Below are 22,124 nucleotides of genomic sequence, written 5' to 3'. Positions count from 1 at the left end.
GTCTACATAATATATGTAAATGCAACGTTCAACCCTGCGGAGGTAAATCTTTTGTTGATCAAATGAATTACATGACCCAAGTTTCTATATCATGCAGAGCAAATTTAGTCATTTTAGTATAACATTCTGTTGTTCTTGCACCTGAAACAGCTTCAGGCTAATAGTATCATCGTGCCATTATTGCTAGTTTCACGTCCATTTAAATGAACAGATTCAGTATTCAGGCTACATTTAATGTTAATGCAGCATGCTCATGTTTTTCCACCCTAAAATGCTGGACGACAACAAATTATTTTTTTCTGGGGGGGGGGGGGGGGGGGCAAATGTCCACTAAATGCAAAAGCTCATTCTCTCACCGTGCACTACCAAGATCAAGAAGAGCAGAAGAAGAGAGAAAGAGGCGTCCCCATTAGACTGAGGGAAAGCACTTATATTAATATCATTATTAGCAAGTTTTGGGAAGACCTTGCTTGCAAAGCAAAAGAAAAAGAGTGAGGAAAAAGGCAAAGGAACATGCTGAATTGGAATACTTTACTTTTAGATTTGATATTTATTATGTTAAATTAATATATAATATATGGTTTATGGTCTATAAAACAAAATATATACAATGATTCTGATTTACAACTGATTTCCTACTAAATTACACTAAATTTCCCACAGTGGACCAACCAATCATCCAAAATATAGAAATCTGTCTCTATGTGAACAATTCAGAGAATAAATCTAGAGGTCAGAGGAAGAGGGACTGGGCTGAGATTTGAAGAAAGGATCTACCACCAGCAAAGAAGCAGGCAGCAGGTGTGGCCCAGTATGCGCGCGCACACACACACGCACACCATGCCAGCGAGCTGTGTGAGGAGCACGGTGGGTTGGGTGGGTGGGGGGGACCCGGATTAGAGTGAGACTTACAAGGCCAGAGCGGGTGAGAATCTGGCTAGCACTCAGTACCTCCTCCTCAGACGATTCATCCGTGTCCTCGTGGTTGGTGAGGTTGAGGCTTGGCGTGCTGCCCGCGTACTGGCACTCCTGCAAAGACGGCGTGTCCCCTTTGTCCATGCTCTCCAAGGAGCGGCGCCGTACCCCCCAGTTAAAGTTGTCCATGCTCTCCCCCTGCAGGACAACCAAACCAACAGCAGTGAGACACAAAAGCAGCATACGGAGCAGATAATGCCAAACAAAAGGAAATAAGGCACAAGACAAGCACAACATTCCACAACTCAACATATATACGCAAGAAAGAAAAGAAAAAAACAAAAACAAATCACAAGTGATCAAAATATAACTATGGACAAACGCACATGTGCTTGAGTGGGTGAAATATTTTTTTCCTCCATATTTTGGGATGGTAATCATGCACGGTTCTAAAACTATAACAGCAAAGGGTTCACAATCACAGCAGCGATGATTTTAAATCAAAGTGTACTACGGCACTTAATCTGATGACTACACAGGGACACAGCAGGGTGCTGAAAAAAAAAAAACAAAGAACCCTGACATTTCTAAGAAGCTGGCAGGCCCACAAACTTACCTGCAGCTCCTTGTGGCAAGAGAGGAGAGGGAATACTTATGTTAGTAGCCTTATAACAGTTACACAACAAAAATTATCAGTCAGAACAAGCGTGGCAAAAGCTGGATGAACAAGACAATGCTGTTCATCCATCACACTGCTAATTAAAGTCTGGTCCAGAGGAGGGAAGAGTGACTCGGCAGATCAGCTCTTTAAAGTCCACAAAAACAGTATACAGCTGTACAAGCGTGTTGTCGGCTTAAAAGACAGTTATTCTGAAAAGTACTTTCCACCCACTATCAGCTCCTCAACATTCATCTACTTTACTATAAATTCTCACCTCAGCATCCTCCAACTCAACATCTAAGAAGTCAAAGTCCTTAAAGACGCCGAACTGCTGTTCACTGCCCGCGTCCTCTCCTGACACCTCCTCCTCCCTCACCACCTCCTCCACTGTTGGAATAAGAATGGTCTGCTGATCAGAAGAGTCCAGATCCTCGTTGGAGGAGAATACCACCTGGAAAGAGAAAGGTTTTTGTTGTCAGACAGCAAAACATGGTGGTCGTGTGTCCATCAACACGCAGTTCACACCAAAACAGAGTCACCCAACAACACTAAGACCACAGTTACGGCAGCAGCAGAATCATAACAGCAGATTTACAGAGACCCTGTCGGAGGCCTTAGAGTAGGAGAGGAGTCTTACAGATGGGTTTTTGGGTATGCCAGATTCTGGGCCACATAAAGACAGCACATTCATCAGCCTCTCTCTGGTTCTTCTCTGTAACAACAACACGGGACAAGATGAGAAAAGTTACATCAGGGCAGATTGGTCTCAGAGGGTTCGATCACACACAATAAACAACTTTATATTTCACAAACAACACGGCGTGGCATAACAGGAAATTAAACCATTTGTATCAATAATTACAGTTTAAGCATTTAGTGTTTAAAGCTTCCGTTTTCATTCTGGACAAAATGACTTTTAAATGAATGGCTAACTTATTAAACAACTACACATTACTAAGTGAGATGACTGCTCTGTGATGTCAGCTGAGGAGTTGGAGCAACACACGGGAGCTCTGAATTCTGATTAGAAGAAAATGCTATCAGGAGGTAAGTTCATGTATGAATCCGATCCAGCTTGTAAACATGGAGACAGGTCACAGCCGCATATGTTGAGCGATTGCTGCCACCCAGATCAGTTCATGTCAGGTATTGGACGCACCAGTGTCTGTTTTGGAAGGTACCTGAGAGAGTTGAGGTCTCTTCCAGCTTACTTGCACCAGACCGTTGGAGTTCGAGCCAGATGATGTAGAGGAGGTACTCCGTGTTACAGCAATCACCTGCGGCTTTCCATTTCGCCCCGCCGCGGTACGCTGATCACCGTATTTATGCCCTATGATTGGCGTCTACAAAACCACATCACAACTTAGCAATAAGTAACAGAGCATACTCTTAATATGAGAGCAGTGAGATGAGTGTTTTCCAAAAGAAATAAAAACCAAACAAACTATCTCTCTGACCTCTGAGATGTCAAAATGAAAGTCCAGAGTTTTGCCAGGGAGTTCCTTGGAGGAGTTGTTGAATATTCGTGTGAAGGCAATTTCTGGAGAGCCGCAAGATTCTGTGCTGTACGAGCGCTGCACGTCATCTGGCACAACAAGGCTGGCTGAACGAGACACGACCAGCTTCAGAATGTTTTGAGCCTCTTTCCAGTGCGGGCTCTGTTTACAAAAACACAAACAAGAAAAAAAACAATTTCATTGTGAGGTAACAAGCCGTGTAGGCGTTTCTCTAGGATTTATGAATATGAACAGGACATATTTTCCTTCTAAAGGCCACACCATCCCCCTACCCACGGTAGGAACAAGTTCAGTCAATGACGCCATTAGTAGTTTGTGTGACTACGACAATGTAGTGGAACCTTAAAAGGAGGTCAATCCGCACCAGCGCACATTGCCTGGCAAACTGTATGTGCACACGTACAATACCTTATTTAAAGACGACATAAACTAAACCAGAGTGGAATTTGCTAAAGGCACATATGGGATTACAACTGGCAGAGGCAAATATGAGTGAGAACCATTTAGTCCCCAGGGTCAGGGTCGTAAAAAGGCTTCCATAAAAGGACAAAGCTGCATCAAAGATGACCCAGAAAGATGAGCTATTCTGTTCATTGTGCTGCCACTTATAGAAAAGAGAATTCCAGTTATCGTACACACCACGCTGTATGTTAAAAACAAGTTGTGTCCAGATAAAAAACATATTATTCAAACATCTGGCTGCACACAAGTGGTGATGCTCATGCCAACAAGCGAAACCCACATCTGAGTCTGGTTATGGCAGAAAATAATGCAAATTTCAATTAAAAAAATAAATAAATAAATGAATATATGAGTTCAGTTTACCCATTTACTTGTAAAGTCAGTTAGTGATATCAATAACCAAAGACTTGAAAGTTGCTTCCATTGTGTGGCTCACCTGAACATATTTACCAATGATCTTCATGATCTCAAGGTTGAACTGTTTAACAGGGGCTGCTGAGAGGTCAATATAACTCAGCAGGCTGTAGATGATCTGCAGCAAGGACTGCTGCATGCTGGGAAGGCCCTTCTCCAGCAACTGAGAGCAGACACGTTATGTCAATATCAATTTCTAAAATTTGCGACCAGCATAAAGACATTTGATCTTACAAACCTCCGCCAAGTAAGTGACCAGGTTCAAGGTTCTTTCGGCAAAGGCATCGTGGAGGTATCGACAGACCACGTTGATCCAGTTGGTGCAGTCGCGAGAATAGCTGTGCGTGCTGTACAGACTCATCATGTGGGCCAGGTTGGAGAGCGTGGCCGACTTCTCCTCCGCGCAGACTTTGGCTATCTTATCAGCCGTCTCCTTACAGAAAGGAGTGGGGCTGTCAAAGTGCTGAATGAGGTGTGGCAGGAGGCACAGGATGTTCAAAGGAAATCCTGAAAGCCCAGGAAAGAAAATGAACATGTTATTGAGAGATAACGTGCAGAATTGGACGCCTGATCTTGACACGAAGGTTACCAAATACAAGAGATAATAAGAGCATTGATTGCGATGATGAAAAGCAAAGTTTTTGCACTTGTAGCAGGCTTATTATACATGATCAATTTCTGTTTTTTTCCTTGATCTTACTTTAGATTATTAATATCAACTGCATTTACCTGCCACTTCCGATGGATCTACCAGCGTGTGTCTGGACACACTGATGAGCTTGCTGAGCAGGTGGATGGTGAGCTCTTGTGTCGACGCAGACGTGAAGCCCTTGAGGAACAGTTGCAGCAGGCCAGGGAAGTTGTACCACTTAAGCTTGGCCTGAATAGTCTCCAGACGTTCTCTGCTGTCCGCACGATCCAGAGGCAGCTGGCCCAGCAGTTTGTTAAGCAGCCGCAGGGCCAGCAGGTACTCAAACTCATAGTCCGACTCAAGCAGAGAGGCGGCGATCCAGAAGACTGTGGCCATCAGATTTGAGGGGTCCACAGGAGGGACGGGGCCTCCTCCCGGAGTACCTCCCCCGCCTAGTGATGATAAGCTCCGTGTGCGTGCCAGGTTCCCGTGGCTACCACCTAGCCGGTCTGCTATGTCCAGGGTGTTGCTCCTGCGTCTGTCAGCTTTCCGTTCACCAATCTGGCTGGCCCGAAGAGAGTTGCTGCGAGTGTGGACGTAATGAAACAGGCCACTACTGTTGAGATTGATCTGACCAGTGCTTTTCCTGTTGGCAGCTAGCTTCACCCCGAGCAGGTGGTCACGGGTTGAGGTTCTGGAAATAGAATGACAATCATATCTTTCGAGTAACTTTAGGAATAAGAGTAACGAGGAGTCAAATATCGGAAAATAAAACCACAAGCGAGAGGACTTACTGTGCTAAGGCAGTGAGGAGGTCATAGTTTTTGACAGTGTCTGCTAATGTGTCAATGCCCGACTCCAATGTCAGCAGCAGCTCGATCACAAAGCCCTGAGGAGACCGGAAAAAAAAAACTTAAGTCAGCTTGTGTGGAAAAAAAAAAAAATCAGAACCATACAAAGTGGAATCTAAATCTAAATAGCAAGTTTTCTTTCTGATTAAAAAACAAAAAGGAGGATTTCTTTTCTCTTTGCTTTAGAATGCACTTCACTTTGAGAGTTGAAGTTACTGGTTCAAATCAAGCTGTTTATATTCAAGCTAAATTTAGTTCTTGGTGTTATTGTGTAAATTCAGTGTTTAGCCTACATCCTGTTATTACCAAAAACAAGCTGCACAGACTAAATGTTTTACCTAAATAAGAGAAAAGCTCATCCTCAACATGTTGATCTTAAATCTAAGTCCCCTGTGCTATAAGCAACGCACGTGCTCCGAAATATGTTTTTCTACCCACAAACACAATTCGACAAGGGTTTGAATGATGTTGGTAGTTGAAAGGCTCTGACCTGAGCCTCCTCTCCTGGGTCTCCAACAGTCTCCACCAGCCGAGACAGAATGTCAGACAGTGTGGCCGGAGTCAGAGGCTGTTTAAGTGCCCTGAAAATCTGGAATGAGCGACCAGCGTAGTGGCGAGAAGAGCAAGAGAGAGCTGTTCTCAAAGCTACTTCACTCAGCAAAGACTCCAGTTGGAAACCTAAAGAAAAGCGTACGTGCATGAAGGTAAATACAACAAAGCCAGTTAAATTATACGTGTAACTAAAGCAAAATAGGGCTGGACAACCACGCAGACCTGTCTGGGAATGTTTGAAGACGGTCACAACGTGTCTCACAAAAACACTCAGCTGCTCAGCGCTCTTAATGTTGGGATTCTTAGGTGACACGTCCTCATGATTCCAGAGAGGGCCTCGTTTTCTGCAAGGCAGAAGTGAAAGAACATCAGGGAGTGTGAATTATTACCTCTCTACAAGCTAAAATATCACACTCACACAAAAACAAATATACAAATCCAAAATCAAACCCATGCAGAGCAAATATACCCAGTCCTCTCAAGACAATGCTGGAAGCATGAAAGTGAATCATTGTACAGAATGAGTAAGATGGCGAAGGTGTGTTGACACTAATGGTTCAAACTGATCTGTACGACTCATGTCAGATTATACATACACAAAATGCTAAATTTAGAAGTTGTTAAAGTAGCCACAAGGAATCATTTCAAATTGTTTTCGGAGAAATTCTTCTTACCTTGACGTAATAAACTCAATGAGAGCTTTGGCCTTCTCATCCTGTTCGGCCGTGGCATCTACCTCACTCAGAAGTGTGGGGGACAGGTGGGACAGAGCAGTGCCCCCTGCCCCGAGACTTATACTGGAGGATGTGGAGCTGGAGCTGAGGCCGGAGTCTGTCATAGGTGACGGCTGAAACTCTGGCAAAATCTCCTGTGCTCCTGTAGGAACAATTGACACACACACGTTGTACAAACAGAGATGCACATCAGGCTTTTGTAGAGATTTGTGCAGACTGTTAGCAACTTTAACAGGTTGTGGTAGTTACAGTTTTTTATGTGACTAAAACCTGTTTGTGTGGAACAGAACTGTTGCTGCCACCCAGTGACTCACTTTGGAACTACACACACAGAGGTATGTGCAATATGTCCAACAAGTGAGGCTGGTAGGGAATTGGTTCCCATTTCTTTAGTTAAAGAATGATTGCTCCATCCTTTATTATCCTTTTATCTCACTTCTTGGCAGAACTGACCTGTGAGGTTGAACTCTGGAGCTGCCGGCTTCACAGTCAGAACCCTTGGATCATTGTAGTCTCTGTTGCGTAAAAGCACCATTGCCACAGACTGAACACTGCTGTTTGCACCTTGGACAATGAGCAGGTGAAGCAGCAGGCGTTTGCAGTGCTCGTACACCTCTGGATGCTGGTGATCAAACCCTGGGGAAAGAACACAAGGAAACTGATATCTGTTCTAAAAAAATGGGATGCAGAATTTTTTTTAGATACCGCACCACTGATTCAGTCAAAGACATCAAATTATTCAAGCCTATCGTCTGCGAGGGTCCAATTTACCTATAAACACAGAATGTAGCAAGAGGTGCAGGTAGGCACCCCACTCTATTTTCACCCCATGGTCCACAATGAGGTCCGTCAGTAGGATGACCGCAATGTTGCACCTGAAAAACAGAACATTTGTGTTGACTCAGCAGCAGAACATTTAAAAAATGTTTTTCCTGGTAGAAAGGTGGTATTTAGTGTACCTGTGGAGGGGCACAGCGGGGGTGTTTGTCTCTGGTAAATAGTCCACTAGAGGAGACCAGCAGCCACCTGATGGAGGGAAGGGGAGAGGCTCTGGCTGGTTGTGATCCATCACTTTCAAACGCCAGTTTGCATAAAGTGGCATAGAGTCACCTGGAGAGAGAGTATTAAAAGAAACAGGGTTAGATGACGGGAAAGAATTTCATGTTGTGCTGAGCGGGGATGAGCAAAGGTTTTCTGCCTACTCTTCTCGTCTTCATAGGAGCCTCCAGAGCTGCTGCTGTAACGGGATTCCAGACGGTGGTGCTGACGGTTCAGGTTGCTGTTCAGACCGCTGTAGATATCCAGGTGGGTGTAACTGTGTGAAACGGACAGGCTTTGTTTACAAGGATAGGGTGAGCAGTGAGTTTTCCCTTAACAACATGTGTGTCTTAATTTTACATCTTGATTAATACTTTATCCATATCCAAATAGCTGATCTAGCTTCCTCATTCAAAGAACTACAACATTCAAAATATCTCAATTACAGCCCTGTATTTCATTAAATAAGACTTTGAGGCAGGACAGAGAAATGCATCATCAACAGTTGTTGACAATAGTTCAGTGTTTTAAAATCTGAATTTTAAAAGATTAACGGAAAGGCCAAGACGCTGTACTTTTGCTTAACATTTTACTCTTGCTTGAGGTTTTTTTCCCCCTTTTTGTTCACCCCAAAATAAGCTTTATGTGAGATAGAAACACTGTTTTGCAATTGAGCAACATCAGCAAACATTTAACATGACTTACGTGACTTAGCATGTCAACGATCAACCGTTTCAGCTTCGAGATAAGAAATATTCCCAACATCAGCTGATTTGAGCTGGTTTATGTAAAACAGTTGAAATATTGCCAAGGCAATCCCTTTTGTTTGCACCTTATTCCTAAAGATTTTGTTTGCGGTTAGCATCTGTCGCTCTATGTTTGTTAAAGCTACACATAACATACCTCATACCGCCACCTTCTGAAGACACAAGAAAGCCTGCTTAATCCAAGCCAAACTTGTAGGTGAAAATATGCCTAATATGCATTTTCCATTTAAAAGAATGGAAATTAGCTTGACAATTTAATGAAAACGCAGCTAGTCAAAATATACAAAAGCTGTACCTGTCTTCCATGTTAGAGTCTTTGATCTTGCTGTCATGATGACCATCGTTTCCTGGCACCATGGTATTGCTGCTGGATGTTGTTCCTGAGGAAGCAGATATGAAACGTCTGGCACTGGAAACACACTATTCGGTATAGGAACAATGGACGAAGCGGTGAACTCGTGCATTCCTACTGCTCATTAACCTGAGGTGACTGAGGGGATCTTGTAACTGGAGGTGATGCGGTAATAAGGGGGGTTGTCCATGTGAGTGACAGCTGAGCTGACCGGATCAGTTAACTCAAGCTCACACATCAACTCCTCCAGCAGCTGCATAGTCTTATCTCTGCCCAAGTAAACCACCACTCGTTTCACCTGGAGACACACATGTAGCGCATAAAGAATAAGAGGCACACACTACACCCGGGGACGTGACACGATGAGACAAATGTGCTGTAACTCACATAGGGCAAGAGGCTGGGGTCACTGTTGACTCCCGACATACTGATGAGAAAGTGCAGAATGATTCTGAGGTTCTTTGGCCAACTGTCTGCTAATGTCGTCCATACATTCTCAATTTCTGACCAAGCAAACTCGTCCCCATACTGTAAAGATAAAAGGATTCCATGATTATTTCATCAGCTCTTTCGGTGTTTCTGAACACATGCAATTTGAGTAAATCTGAAAATGGTGGAGTCCACATGTCTCACCTTAGCGGTCATAAACATGAGGTTGTTTAGCACCATGGCTGTTGCACGTGGGGATCCCCATCCCTCTCCACGGAGCCAGCGCCGACTGTTAACCATCATGATATCCCGCTCATGTGCATCCTCCTCCTCCTCGCCGCTGCCGCCATCCTCTGGTCGTCGCATGGTTGGCTTGAAGTCAACCAACTCCACATTGTTCATCCAAGGTAGGAGGTAGTGCAACATTACTTGACGACCACCAGGATGTGCTGTCTGGATACGCTGGCTCACCTCTGCACCGAAGACATGAGCAAGTTAGATGGTAGCCGAATGTATCATTTATATATATACACTACCGGTCAAAAGTTTTAGAACACCCCAATTTTCCCAGTTATTTATTGCAATGCAAGTCGTTCAAGTCCAATGATAGCTTGAAATTGTACAAAGGTAAGTGGTGAAGTGCCCGAGGTTAAAACACAAGGTTAGTTTACCCAAATCTGAAAAATAATGTACATTTCAGAATTATTACATTTTCAGGGAACACGAAATGGATTAACAATTTTGACAATCAAGGTTGATCAAGCCTTTAAAGGATAAGACCGGTTTTTTGACATTGGGCCCTTGATTTCACATTATAACATGATGTTCTACTCACCCCTGCTTGTTGTTTGTCATTTGGAGCTGTTCCGAAGATATTCGCGAGGCGTCTGGCTGCTCTCTTGAGATATTCGGCCATGAAACGGTTTCCTATGGGCAAGCTCATACAGGCACAAACTATGCTGTTTATAATTTATTAATTACTCTACACCAGCACTGATAACGTGGAGGTGCGTCGCTTACTTAAAAAAATCCGGGTTACTAATTTTGAATTTTAGCCGAATGAATAAATAGGCAGCAGGTCTGTGGGCTGCCTGTGGCAGTAGCACGACGATGACGTCAGTAACACCCACTTTACGACAAAAAAATCAAAATTACAATAACCCGGATTTTTTTAAGTAAGCGACGCACCTCCACGTTATCAGTTCTAGTGTAGAGTAATTAATAAATTATAAACAGCATAGTTTGTGCCTGTATGAGCTTGCCCATAGGAAACCGTTTCATGGCCGAATATCTCAAGAGAGCAGCCAGACGCCTCGCGAATATCTTCGGAACAGCTCCAAATGACAAACAACAAGCAGGGGTGAGTAGAACATCATGCTATAATGTGAAATCAAGGGCCCAATGTCAAAAAACCGGTCTTATCCTTTAAAGCTGGTGCTACTAATTCCTACAGGTGTTCCTATATTACTTGATTACCCCGTCTACAAAAAAGCAGTGTTGGAACACACTGTGGTACCATACCCTCGTGAGCATCAGTTGAACAGTATTGTACTGCAGAAAGTAGTGTTTTGCTACAAAAATGGCGAGAAGAAGGCAATTAATAATGGAAGAGAGACAGACCATCATAACACTTAAAAATGTAGGTCTGAGAAATGAGAAATTACAAAGAAAGTCAAGCTGTCAGTGAGTAGTTTCCTTCACCACCAAAAGGCACTCAGAAACTGGGGGAAACTCTGACAGGAAGAGGTCTGGAAGACTCAAAGCCAAAACTGAAATCAGAGGACAAGTTTCTGAGAGTTAACAGCTTGCGTGATAGGCGGCTCACAGAACAACAGCTTCAAGCACAGCTTAATATTGGTCGTGGTAAGCAAGTCTCAGTTTCAACTGTGAGGAGAAAACTTCAAGCTGCAGGTTTGACAGGGTGAGTTACAGCAAGAAAGCCATTGCTCAGACGTCAGAATAAGACAAAGAGGCTTGACTGGGCCATGAAACACCGCCATTGGACTACTGAAGACCGGAAGAAGGTATTATGGACTGATGAATCAAAATTTTAAATCTTCGGTTCATCACGCAGGATCTTTGTACGCCGTCGAGTATGCGAAAGATGGTTCCACAGTGTGTGTCATCAACTGTCAAACATGGAGGAGGAAGTGTGATGGTCTGGGGCTGTTTTACTGGATCCAGGGTTGGTGACTTGTACGGAGTGAGAGGCACCCTGAACCAAAATGGCTACCACAGCATTCTGCAGCACCATGCAATACCCTCTGGTATGTGCCTAGTTGGTCAGGGGTTCATCCTACAGCAAGATAATGACCCAAAACACAAGTCCAAGCTATGCCAGAACTACCTCAGGAAAAAAGAACAAGATGCTAAACTTGAAAACATGGGGTGGCCAGCACAGTCTCCAGACTTAAACCCCATCGAGCTGATTTGGGATGAACTGGGCAGAAGAGTGAAAGCAAAGCAACCTACAAGTGCCACACATTTATGGGAACTTCTGCAACAGAGTTGGGAAGAACTTTCTGAAGAATATTTGATTTTTTATTGTAGAAAGAATGCCACGAGTGTGTTCAGCTGTTATATCAGCCAAAGGTGGCAAAATACATTTTGGTCCATTAATTGATTCCATGATTTCTTCTCCTTTTTTTTTTTTTTTTTTTTTTAAACTCCAATTGCTTATTTGTACAACACTTTCATTTAATTTCAGAGTGCAATGAAACATTAAAGTAGTAATTTTCAATAAAAAAAAACTGGAGAAATTGGGGTGTTCTAAAACTTGACCGGTATTGTGTATATATATATATATATATATATATATGTACACACAATGTTTAGCTTTGCTCACCCATGGATACAGTAACATGTCACAGCCAAATACTAATTCTAATCAAACTGTAATGTAGTTAACCTGAGAAGATGGGCAGAGTGAGCTCTGGGTAAGTCCTTGCAAGCTCCTCAGACAGCTGGTAGTAAGACACGGAGTAGAGATGTGGCAGCGGTGAGGGATGAGTCAAGATACCATCTGTTCGCTGGATCTCCAGTTTGTGAGCGTAACGGAAAAGCTTTGGCTCCAGGATCTGTTTCACACAGACAACAATTATAATATATCAAATCTATGACTAAAGTCTACATGGTAACAGTGTATCTGTAAATGAACTTTCCATGTGAAACAGACTGACCTGTAACAGCTGCATCGCTGCCTCATAGATATCCCTTGAAGAATCAGCTGCTTTGAACAGAATCAGGTTCAGCAGCACCACAGTGTCAAACTGATAATCCCTAAGAGGAAGCAACAACACACATTGAGTTTGTGGCACCACGGGGACCAAAAAACACACACAGATGATTTCAAGCTGTCGATATGTAGTACCTGTTGTGAAAGACATTAGCAATGGCCCTAAAGCAGCCGGCGGCCACGCGACGTGAACCGGTGTAACAACGGTCCACAGCCCAGAACATGAGGTTGCTCTGCTCTGGATTCAGCTCCAGCAGCAGCATCACAGCCTCACAACCCAGCTGGTGAACCTACAGCACAGCAAACATTACAACCACGGTGTCATTTCCTCCATTATCAGTGTTAGTATCATAAGAAATGTGGCCACAAAATATGTTGTAAACTCTATATTTGACAAACAAACAAACTTTGAGAAAGACGACTATAATCATGACATAAATCATCCTACCAGGTGGATATTTTTTCAAATGGTTAAATTAAAATTTAAATGCTTTCTGCTCAGACAATCGCAGACAAACTTAATCAAAGCGGCGCACAACTAAAACATTTTTCTACCTTCTTGTCCTGGGAATCCAGGATGTTGTCCAGCCACTTGTAGAGGTAGCCATCAGAGGAAAGGCCAACATTGTCAGCTACAGGTCCACAACATAACACTGCAGACATGGCCTGGAACATTTCAAAAAGCCGTTAGTTCTCAGTTAGTGGGCATGATGATAAATGCGGGAAACATGCGGTTGAGTGTTTACCTTTAGAGCACAATACTGATGGCGGTTGATCTGCATATTTCTGTCACTATAGCGATCCAGAGGAGTAAACATGATGCTGAAGGGCCCGGCCCAGTGACTAAACAGCATGAAGAGACTGTGTCGCAGTGACTGCTGAGGGAAGATGCTCCTCCTCTGATGAACTGAAAACAAATAAAGCCATTGATAGAAGAGATCCGTTTTCATTGCTTTTAACTAAAACGGACAAAAGCAGAGTAAGAGTGACGGAAGTCAAGAATCCTACCTGGAACGTTCTGAATTATGTTAGCCACGAGTGCACTGAAGTGACAGCGAATGTCTTTCAGAGTGTCAGAATCCTTGTCATTTTCTGCCTCGAGCAACTGCCTGGTCAGGTCAACATACTCAAGCAGCGTACTGTTCAGAGAGTGGCTCTCTCCATCTAAGCCACCGCTGGCTCTGGAAAGAGAAAAGTTCATGTTTAAAAAAATAAAATAAAATCTTTGTGAAAGTTTGTTATTTTTGCCTTAATGTCTGTGGGTCACACACATCTGACTGATGACGCCAGCATCAGCAAGTAGCTCAAATATCCGGACCAGCTGGACCCTGAGGATGTCCCGACGCCTGCGTCGCTTCATGTTCTGTTGCGAGAAAAAAAAAGAAAAAAGAAAACAATTATCTATAATGACACAAAGAGTTGTTTGATCAAAAATTAGAGTTTTCAATGAACAGCACTTACTTCAGGTCTTCTTTCGAGAGCTTCTTTTATAATTGGATTTAGCTCCTCTATCAACTCTCTGAAAGTATTACACGTAAAAGGTACATTTAATAAAAATAAAAAAAAATTCTATAGAATGGAAAATATGCAGACAATACTGAGTGTTGTTTACCTGAAGGCCACGGGGTTGGTCCTGCCAAGCCCCAACACGAGAGACTCTGTGATGTCCATGCTCTCAGAGCGCATCATTGGTACAATGTGTTTGAACAGGGAGGAGGGGGACGGAGTGCCGACAATCTGTCAAAACACGCAGGAATTACCGTTACTGCACAGTCGCACAGGATTTTAGCAAATCTTTCAGCACATTTCGTGTGAAAATATGTGCAGCTGCTTCCGACCTTTGAATCATAACTGTAGCCGCTGTCCGGCGTAGACGCCAGCGTCTCAGGCGGGGAGCAGCGGACGGAGCCAGAGGTGGAGGAGGAGGAACACATGGAGGGTGAGGAAGAGGCAGAGCTGCAGCAGAGAATCAAGTAGTTTCTCCAAAGGCCAACGTAGGAGTCACTGCTGTTCAGACTGTTCACTTTTTTGGTATTGATGGGACTGCTGCAGGTGGGGACACAGAAAAAGTTGGATGAGTGACACAGAAACAAAAGGACACAACACTGAGCAGGATAGCATTTGGTCTCTCATTCCCTATCGAGAAGACGTTGTGATCATCATCATCATCAGGCCTTCTGGCATAAACATCTGTACAAAAACAAAAAGCTGCAACAACAGAACACACAATGACAACAGAGATGTTAGATCAAACATACTTTATGTCAACTTGTGGAGACAGTAGTTGCAGGCGAGTGTAGGCAAACATCCAGGCATAGTTGAGGGCAGTGGGGCAATGTTTGGGTAGGTTCTCCAACCGCAGGTAGCTGGAGAGGCTGATGACCCAGGGGTCCTGACCCTGAGTAACATGGGCGAACACCCAGATGTGCGAGGGGCTCACCACATCAAACTGGTGGCTGATGGGAGATGAACTCCACTCTGCTAGCGCCTGAAGATCAATCCCACTGGGACAATACAGCAGGTTGGTCTAAAGGAAAGTGCAGAGGAAGATGAGCCAAGTCTCAGAGAATGGGTTCAAATTTTTGGAATTTTGAAAGCTAAAAACCGTATTCATACCGGGTCGGCTCCAGTGAGATGGATAAAGCTCTCCAACACTGATGCACTTAACCTGTCCATTACATCAATGGCCAATTCTTCATCTCCCTGAAAGATTGTGCAAGAACAAAAGTATTCAAAATGAACGTTTCAGTGGGACTACTTAATAAGCAACTGCAATTTACCTGTAATAATAATGTGCGATTTAAGTAAAGCAATTACCTTGCCAATGCCCAAAGCAGTATGCAGCGCGCGGACCTCCTTGAGGACATTAACAGCTAGCCTGCGAGTAGCAGGGCGGCAGCTACAGAGCACGACCAGTGCTAAACCCTCGACCACATGGAGCACACCCAGTGGAAGAGTACGCTCCAAGGACAGAGAACGGCCGCTGCTCGAGCCCTGTTCAAAAATAATGTGCCATTAAAATCTCTCATTTGGTACACAGCTGTCCCTAAACAGGACACATGTTCAAACACCAACCTGTGCATCATGACTCTTATTGCTGCTCTGCACTGCCTGCCTCCATTGGCTGATGAGCTGCAGAAGCATCTTGACGGCGTTGTCCAGCAGTGTGGGGTGGACATCGGTTACCTCTCTGACTATGAAGTACACAAACCCTGAGAGGACATCTTCCCGCCACTCTGGGAAATCCACCATCAGGGCCTGCAGAGTTGTAAAGGCAAGGCCACGCAGCTCCTCATCCATGTGGATGGTCAATCTAAAGGAGGGCGAGAGGCCATCAGACAGGCATTAAGGTACGAGTCGCCAAAGCACCCAGAGTGAAGTGATGCGTCACAGGTGAGGTTAAAGAGGCTGAATTACTTGGCTAGAAGCTCTATTAGGTCTTGTCTGCTCATGCCATCTGGTATCAGTCTTGGGATGGCGGCCACGCATGTTCGGAACAGATCGATCTTTGGCTTCCTCTCTCCCCTGCAGCACAATTATTGAGAACCAGGTCAGGCACACACAGCAGCACGGGCAGAGGAGTAACTGTATCCATGATGCGGTTACATACGTGATCATATCCTCAGGCTCCTTGTTGGACATCTGTACACTGGTCATGCTCATGGAGCGTCCCACTTCCTTGTCCAGGTGGCGTAAGATGTTATCCAAGGCCTTTCTTACTTGAGGGTAGTACAGTGACATGCCTGGAAACACACAGTTAGTTATTATTAATAACTAACTGTTATTAAACGTCAGCAAACGTTACTCGTCTCATTACCGAACATACCAATAACTTTTGCTTCTTCGTCGGTGAGGGTGGTGTTGAGGAAGATTTTCTTTACACGCAGCGTGTTCCCAGAAGGCATGATGATCCCTGTAGTAGGCATTGGTGGCTCCCCATCTTTCTGCTGTAGGCTGTCAGCAATCACCAAAAAGGCTCGCAAACCAATATTCATCCTCTGGCAGGACAGAAAGAGGAAGAAGATAAGAAACAATACACCAACACTCCTATGAGAACTAAAGTGGAACTGTTGTCTATAGTTTACCTCTGGGTTGATGGTGAAGGTTTTGTGAGACTTTCCCACACACAGAAGGTCATAGATAATCTCCTTCATAGCGAAATCCAGTCTTTCCTGTAGTAACCAACAAACAAACAAACAAACAATCACTCACCCACAGCTGTGTCTGTCTGGTGTGTCCTGGTGCGTCTCACCAGTGAAAAATCCAGATATGTCACAATGTGCGCTCACTGCTTACCTGGGCTATGAACTGGATGATCTTGACAAAGATGTTGAGGGGTGTGTCTCTTGGCACCACACTGCGGGAGCCTTTGGGGAAAAGTGCTGACACGATGCTGAGCAGGCGACTAGGATGGAAAAGCAGGGACATTGTATAAGAATACATGCGCTGGATGACAAAGGCTTTTTGGAGGAGGACTTCTTCTTGACAGGTGTAAGCCGCAAAGGGACTGATTGTGCGGGAGCAGTTTGGCGGTTACATTTTTGCCGGGCTCTGCGACTGACCTCTGAGTGACAGTGTTACTCTCACACTTGATCCTGATAATGTACACCCAAAGCAGCCTGTAGAGCGACTCCAATGCAACCCGGGACATTTTGGGATCTTTATTCTGTGGACGTGGAAAACAGAAAACAAAAAGCAGGATACTATGAGCACCCTGTTTATTGGTAACCATTTCATTACCTGACCTGTGAGACTTGAGCGATCACCTTGTTGGGAGATGTCTATATGACAGTGAATGAAATGCACCCACTTAATACCGTAATGTAATTTTACAATTATTATGCCCCATGATAACACATAGTTTAGTTATTTCTCACCAATTTTCCAACTGACCGACTAAGTCATCTTTAAAATATCTAGATTACTGATGTACATTCACAGGGTCACAGTGAGACCCAGGGGTGTCACGGTGTGAAGGATTATCCAACTGTTGGCTTGAACTTGATGACCTGATGGAGTTTAAGTAATTATGGGTTACACACTTCTCTCCCACTCTGTATTGTGCCAAGTGCATCGAGGCCGCATCACTTTTTACCATGTTGGCACAAAGACAAATTTCCATGTGGAGTGTAAAATTATTATAATATTTTTTTAATCAGTGCAGCGGTCTTACAAAACTGATGATTTATGATGAGATATCTAAAAAGAACCGGTCTCATCTCAGATTAATACTGGGGGAAAAAAAAACAGGAGAATGAGAATTATGCGATATGGCTTGAATCAACCATTTTTATCCCCCAAAGAAACAGCAGGCTACAGGGATGTCAGACGTGTAAATGGGACCGTGACTTTTTGCGACTGCGGTGAACTGACATGTGAAGACATGCTGATCTGCAAAAAGCAGTCTACAAACCTTTCTGTGCTCTATACATCTAATCTTTCTGTCTGCAAAGTTCATTAAAAACAATAATGTGTGCGTAGCGCACTACATGCAAGCCCCTCGAGGATTCAGATCAACTTGAGAATTATCCCCCATTAGCTACCAGGGTCATAGTGATGTCCACCTCAATGCTTCAAAAATTTTTTAATCCAACATTATAATCTACATTTGCCTCACCGAAGATTTTAGTAGTTGTTCCACTGCTATACATCCCACATAAACGCACGCATCTTTATATCAAGACATTAGACAAAAGTCAACCAAACTGCTCATGGACACAAACCGGCTTAACCACAAACCTTAAGCTAAATCACAAGTTCCAAGTAGTTCATGTAGTGCTCTTCACTGCTGACACTTTAACTGCAACACTTTAAGTTCACGACAGACAACTCACCCCTTTCCTTTAGCCAAGCAAGTGGAAATGTACTACGCTACATCCTGAGTAGGACCTGGACCATTGCAAGGAAAAGAGCACCAGGCTACTCACTGACACCAGACGACTCACCTGCAGTGTCTCAATCTGCTTTCGGATGCTGTTGTTAGACGGCATCTGGAGCGAGTCAATGTGAGAAAAAAAAAGATCAAATGACAGGAGACAAAGAATGAAGGGTTTGAGGAGGGACACATGCAAGTTATGAACAAAAACAGACAACAAATATGACAAGAGAAGTCAAAACTAGCTTTTCTCTTGTCAGAGTGACAGTGCATAAAAAAAGCCATCTGAAATTAAAATGAATGAACTGTTAAACATGCCACGTTTGGACTGAGTCGCATGCTCGTAGTACAAAACAACAGTCCAGTTGTGTTTAATGTTACTGCATTTTCTATATGAGGAGTAGAATATCAATTTCAATGTGTAAAAGCTGAGTAAAATAAGGTGTGCTGTGGTTTGCAAATCAACGAGACAAAGGAAAAACACACAGAAAAAAGGATTTGAGGGGGAACAGAAAGATGGGATGAAGCAAACCAAAAACCAACACAATGTTGCCTCTCTCATCTAGTATGCCGCCAAAGAGCCACACCCAACTAAAGCAGACCATTCAAATCTGTGACCCAACCCTCAAAATGCAAAGCGCTCAATTAAAATCATGTGGCGATCACATATTAAAAAGAGGGCTGATTCACTTATGGCATAAATCACAATCTGTTCTTCACACAAACAATTACATTCAAATGCATTATGATTAAAGGGAAAGTCCCCTCTATACGGATAATTATCTCCCAATACTGATTGTCAGTTGCATTACCAGAAATATTCAGATTATGCAATTTGTTAAGCACAGCGAGGCAGTTTTTGGACGGACATAACTAAAATCATCACAACACCGTTACACAATCCCACAGAATTATTTCGATAAAAAAAAGGAATTAACTCTCTGATTCGATACAACAAATTTATGTGAAACAAAATTCTGGAATGAGATCACTGAAAAGACAAATAGGCCAAAACCACTTAAAATCCCATCACAAGGACGCAAACTCAAATTTATCCACTACAGGAGCACAAACAGTAACTACAAGAGGTAATCAGTGAAGAATGGAAAACACACTCATTGAGTCGGTCAATCTGTCAGAGATTTGTTCAATCAGCCTCTGGATTCAATGATCAGGAAGAAAAAAAAAAAAAAAAAAAAAAAAAAGGCTTTTCTGTTTGTAATTGGTTTACAAGGAGTCTATAACAGACCTGAAGTAAAACAGCACTTGAGATGTCATCAATGTTTGGTTTAGCCAAGATGTAGCAGATTTATGAAGCTGAGTTTAGGAAATATTAGCGGTGCCTTGTAATCCTTTCCAACATATGTTTGCGTTTTTAGGCTTTATTATAGCGTTATCAAATCAAGTGCTATTCCTGTCCAGATGAGGTTTGTTGATAATGGAGGGGTAAGCACATTGTGGTATTCAGACAAACACAGAGCACACCCTTTAAAACCCAAGACAACTTCTTCAGTCACAGGTTCCAACCATGTACCAGACATTAACTGTCATAACGCCAACAATTATCTTCCCTTTGGACAGAAAGAAATGATGCTTTCACATTGTGAAATTCATTTTTAAAAATAGTTATGAGCCAATGTTAGCCCACAAGGTCACTTTTTATTACCCTGTAAAACCACCGATTTCATAACATGGGTCATAAGATGAACCGAATTAGACATGACGTCTGGAATGGTGTCCTTTGAAATACTTAACCCTGAAGAATAAAGTTGTTGTTATACTCTTTAAGGCTGCAGAGTTCATTCTTTCTGAAATCAATCAGTGGAAAGGTTACGGCTGGCAGTACCTTTAGGTGCGAGAGGCAGTTCTGGAGGAAGATGTGCCAGTTGTTGAGAAAGAACTGCTTCTGACTGACGCACAACAAGCATGTCACCAGGGGATAGAGAGCCTGGGGAGACAGATCAGTACAGTCATCGACAGGAGGGGAAACAGTTTGTTTCGCCAGCTCAAATTTAGCATCTGAAATCAAAATCCCTCCAGGCTTATGTCAAGATTATTATTACCAAAGAGTGCTTCTTCCTGGAGCTCAGGTCGAATGTTGTCTGGTACAGCATCTCCACAAATGTTTTTAGGCACGGCACATTGACTTCATTTTTCACCGCCTGAGAACGAAGGAAACATCAATCAGGGCATGAGAATAACAGAATTACATTCAACTTTGGTGTGGAGAGAAGAGTGTTACTCACAGCTGCGACAGGAATGAGGATCTCGACAAACAGTCCCGCCAGAGCGTGCTTTACGTCTTTATCCTTAACTTCAAGGAAATACTGGGCACACTCCTAAGAAAAGGATACCAAAGGCATGCATGTTAAGAACAGGGAGGACACACATAGTAACACACCTCTGACTTTAAATCTCTCCATTCGTTAGTCTTTGTCATAAAGGACTTCACTGTTTCGATGATGGTGTGCAGGATCAAAAAAAAACAAAAAAAAACAAAACATGCTTATTTCTGAGTCGGCAAATTTCCTAAATGAATTTGCACATTATAGAACAAATAATTATAACAGAGTTACTTGTGCTAAACTGTATTAACATTAATGTGGAAGTAAAGACGGCAGCTCACATGACAAAAAGAAGAAAAAGGGATCTTTTAATTTATTTATTTATTTATTTTTAAATAGTCCTTCCCAGTATCCTGTTTCCCTCCTAAGCTGAGCTACCGAAGCACTGACATAACTGTAATGTTGAAATATTGCAAAATGAAATTTTAAGAGATCTTATATCCAAACAAAATATAAATGCTGGACATGATTGGTTAGAACATATGGGAAGGCACCGAGATATGTGCTGAAAGCCAGTGTATATTGACCACAGCATGTTCAAAATACACATTAAGAAATGATGGTAATGTTGAGAGAACACATTCTTCTTTTCCTTTTAATTCAAAGATCACCGAATGGAGATAAATGGAAAAGCAACTGCTCCCTTCACATCTCGTAGAGATGCCTGACACACTCTGCAAACTCATCTAGCCATGAAGTTTCAACAATGAGTTGGCAGTTTTTGGAGGGGTGGGAAACATCTGGTGTAATTTAGCAAAAACAGACAGTCACATTTACTGAAGGTACACTCAGGTAAATATGCACTATATGCAAATAAACTGCCCTCTGGGACTAATCAAGTTTTCTGAATCTGATTAATTAAATATCTTACCTGCATGAACTGAAAAGAAGCTTCAAAATCCTCCACGGGATACATCTTGACCCGAAAAAACTTCATGCCCATGATGAGACTGATGATGCTCTGGACTACATAAGGACTCTGCTCCTTTTGCCTGAGCTCTTTCAGTTCTGTGATGAACTTCTTCCTCACTGCTTGAAACCTGAGGACACATGCACAAATCTACACTTACAAAAAGAAACTGAGCAGGGAGGGGTAATGAACTGTAAACAACATGGCCAACGTTAAAGTGCTGCAGGGCACTCTTAAAGGGATAGTTCACCTCTTTTGACATGAAGCTGTATGACATCCCATATTAGCAATATCAGCAGTCCCCTGCTTCCGAGCAGTAAACACCGTAACAGGTGCAGCTATCGCTAGGTGGCTAGGGAGTGCTCGGTCTGTTCTTCGGTCTGCACAGTTTTACATTGGACGCATTGATATCAAGGGAGGCAAAAATAGCGCCAAG

At 43.1% G+C, this 22,124-nt stretch overlaps 1 protein-coding gene across 2 annotated transcripts in view; it reads right to left on the bottom strand.

Annotated features, from left to right (window-relative positions):
- Window positions 1-22,124, bottom strand: part of fryl (furry homolog, like) — a 64,116-nt gene that overhangs the window by 17,585 nt on the left and 24,407 nt on the right. For both annotated transcript variants that reach the window (XM_075484727.1, XM_075484728.1), the window contains 45 exons: window positions 21,650-21,818; window positions 20,680-20,772; window positions 20,497-20,595; window positions 20,280-20,381; window positions 18,504-18,548; window positions 17,121-17,224; window positions 16,855-16,963; window positions 16,644-16,730; window positions 16,385-16,556; window positions 16,169-16,301; window positions 15,976-16,083; window positions 15,634-15,871; window positions 15,376-15,552; window positions 15,175-15,261; window positions 14,817-15,085; window positions 14,397-14,604; window positions 14,171-14,295; window positions 14,020-14,077; window positions 13,830-13,921; window positions 13,567-13,739; window positions 13,305-13,465; window positions 13,114-13,224; window positions 12,694-12,848; window positions 12,503-12,602; window positions 12,232-12,400; window positions 9,528-9,796; window positions 9,282-9,422; window positions 9,024-9,192; window positions 8,838-8,922; window positions 7,940-8,052; window positions 7,697-7,847; window positions 7,509-7,612; window positions 7,191-7,373; window positions 6,678-6,879; window positions 6,226-6,347; window positions 5,942-6,129; window positions 5,395-5,489; window positions 4,699-5,294; window positions 4,208-4,476; window positions 3,992-4,132; window positions 3,034-3,234; window positions 2,758-2,919; window positions 2,214-2,288; window positions 1,851-2,027; window positions 913-1,113 (listed from right to left, as the gene is read on the bottom strand). In XM_075484727.1, coding sequence (XP_075340842.1) covers window positions 913-1,113; window positions 1,851-2,027; window positions 2,214-2,288; window positions 2,758-2,919; window positions 3,034-3,234; window positions 3,992-4,132; window positions 4,208-4,476; window positions 4,699-5,294; window positions 5,395-5,489; window positions 5,942-6,129; window positions 6,226-6,347; window positions 6,678-6,879; window positions 7,191-7,373; window positions 7,509-7,612; window positions 7,697-7,847; window positions 7,940-8,052; window positions 8,838-8,922; window positions 9,024-9,192; window positions 9,282-9,422; window positions 9,528-9,796; window positions 12,232-12,400; window positions 12,503-12,602; window positions 12,694-12,848; window positions 13,114-13,224; window positions 13,305-13,465; window positions 13,567-13,739; window positions 13,830-13,921; window positions 14,020-14,077; window positions 14,171-14,295; window positions 14,397-14,604; window positions 14,817-15,085; window positions 15,175-15,261; window positions 15,376-15,552; window positions 15,634-15,871; window positions 15,976-16,083; window positions 16,169-16,301; window positions 16,385-16,556; window positions 16,644-16,730; window positions 16,855-16,963; window positions 17,121-17,224; window positions 18,504-18,548; window positions 20,280-20,381; window positions 20,497-20,595; window positions 20,680-20,772; window positions 21,650-21,818 — 6,988 coding nt within the window. The remainder of the gene's footprint in view (window positions 1-912; window positions 1,114-1,850; window positions 2,028-2,213; window positions 2,289-2,757; window positions 2,920-3,033; window positions 3,235-3,991; window positions 4,133-4,207; window positions 4,477-4,698; window positions 5,295-5,394; window positions 5,490-5,941; window positions 6,130-6,225; window positions 6,348-6,677; window positions 6,880-7,190; window positions 7,374-7,508; window positions 7,613-7,696; window positions 7,848-7,939; window positions 8,053-8,837; window positions 8,923-9,023; window positions 9,193-9,281; window positions 9,423-9,527; window positions 9,797-12,231; window positions 12,401-12,502; window positions 12,603-12,693; window positions 12,849-13,113; window positions 13,225-13,304; window positions 13,466-13,566; window positions 13,740-13,829; window positions 13,922-14,019; window positions 14,078-14,170; window positions 14,296-14,396; window positions 14,605-14,816; window positions 15,086-15,174; window positions 15,262-15,375; window positions 15,553-15,633; window positions 15,872-15,975; window positions 16,084-16,168; window positions 16,302-16,384; window positions 16,557-16,643; window positions 16,731-16,854; window positions 16,964-17,120; window positions 17,225-18,503; window positions 18,549-20,279; window positions 20,382-20,496; window positions 20,596-20,679; window positions 20,773-21,649; window positions 21,819-22,124) is intronic.

Source organism: Odontesthes bonariensis, chromosome 15 (assembly GCF_027942865.1).
Source record: "Odontesthes bonariensis isolate fOdoBon6 chromosome 15, fOdoBon6.hap1, whole genome shotgun sequence".
NCBI classification, from domain to species: domain Eukaryota; kingdom Metazoa; phylum Chordata; class Actinopteri; order Atheriniformes; family Atherinopsidae; genus Odontesthes; species Odontesthes bonariensis.
Note: the sequence above shows the minus strand (reverse complement) of the source record. Positions and strands in the feature narration are given on the sequence as shown.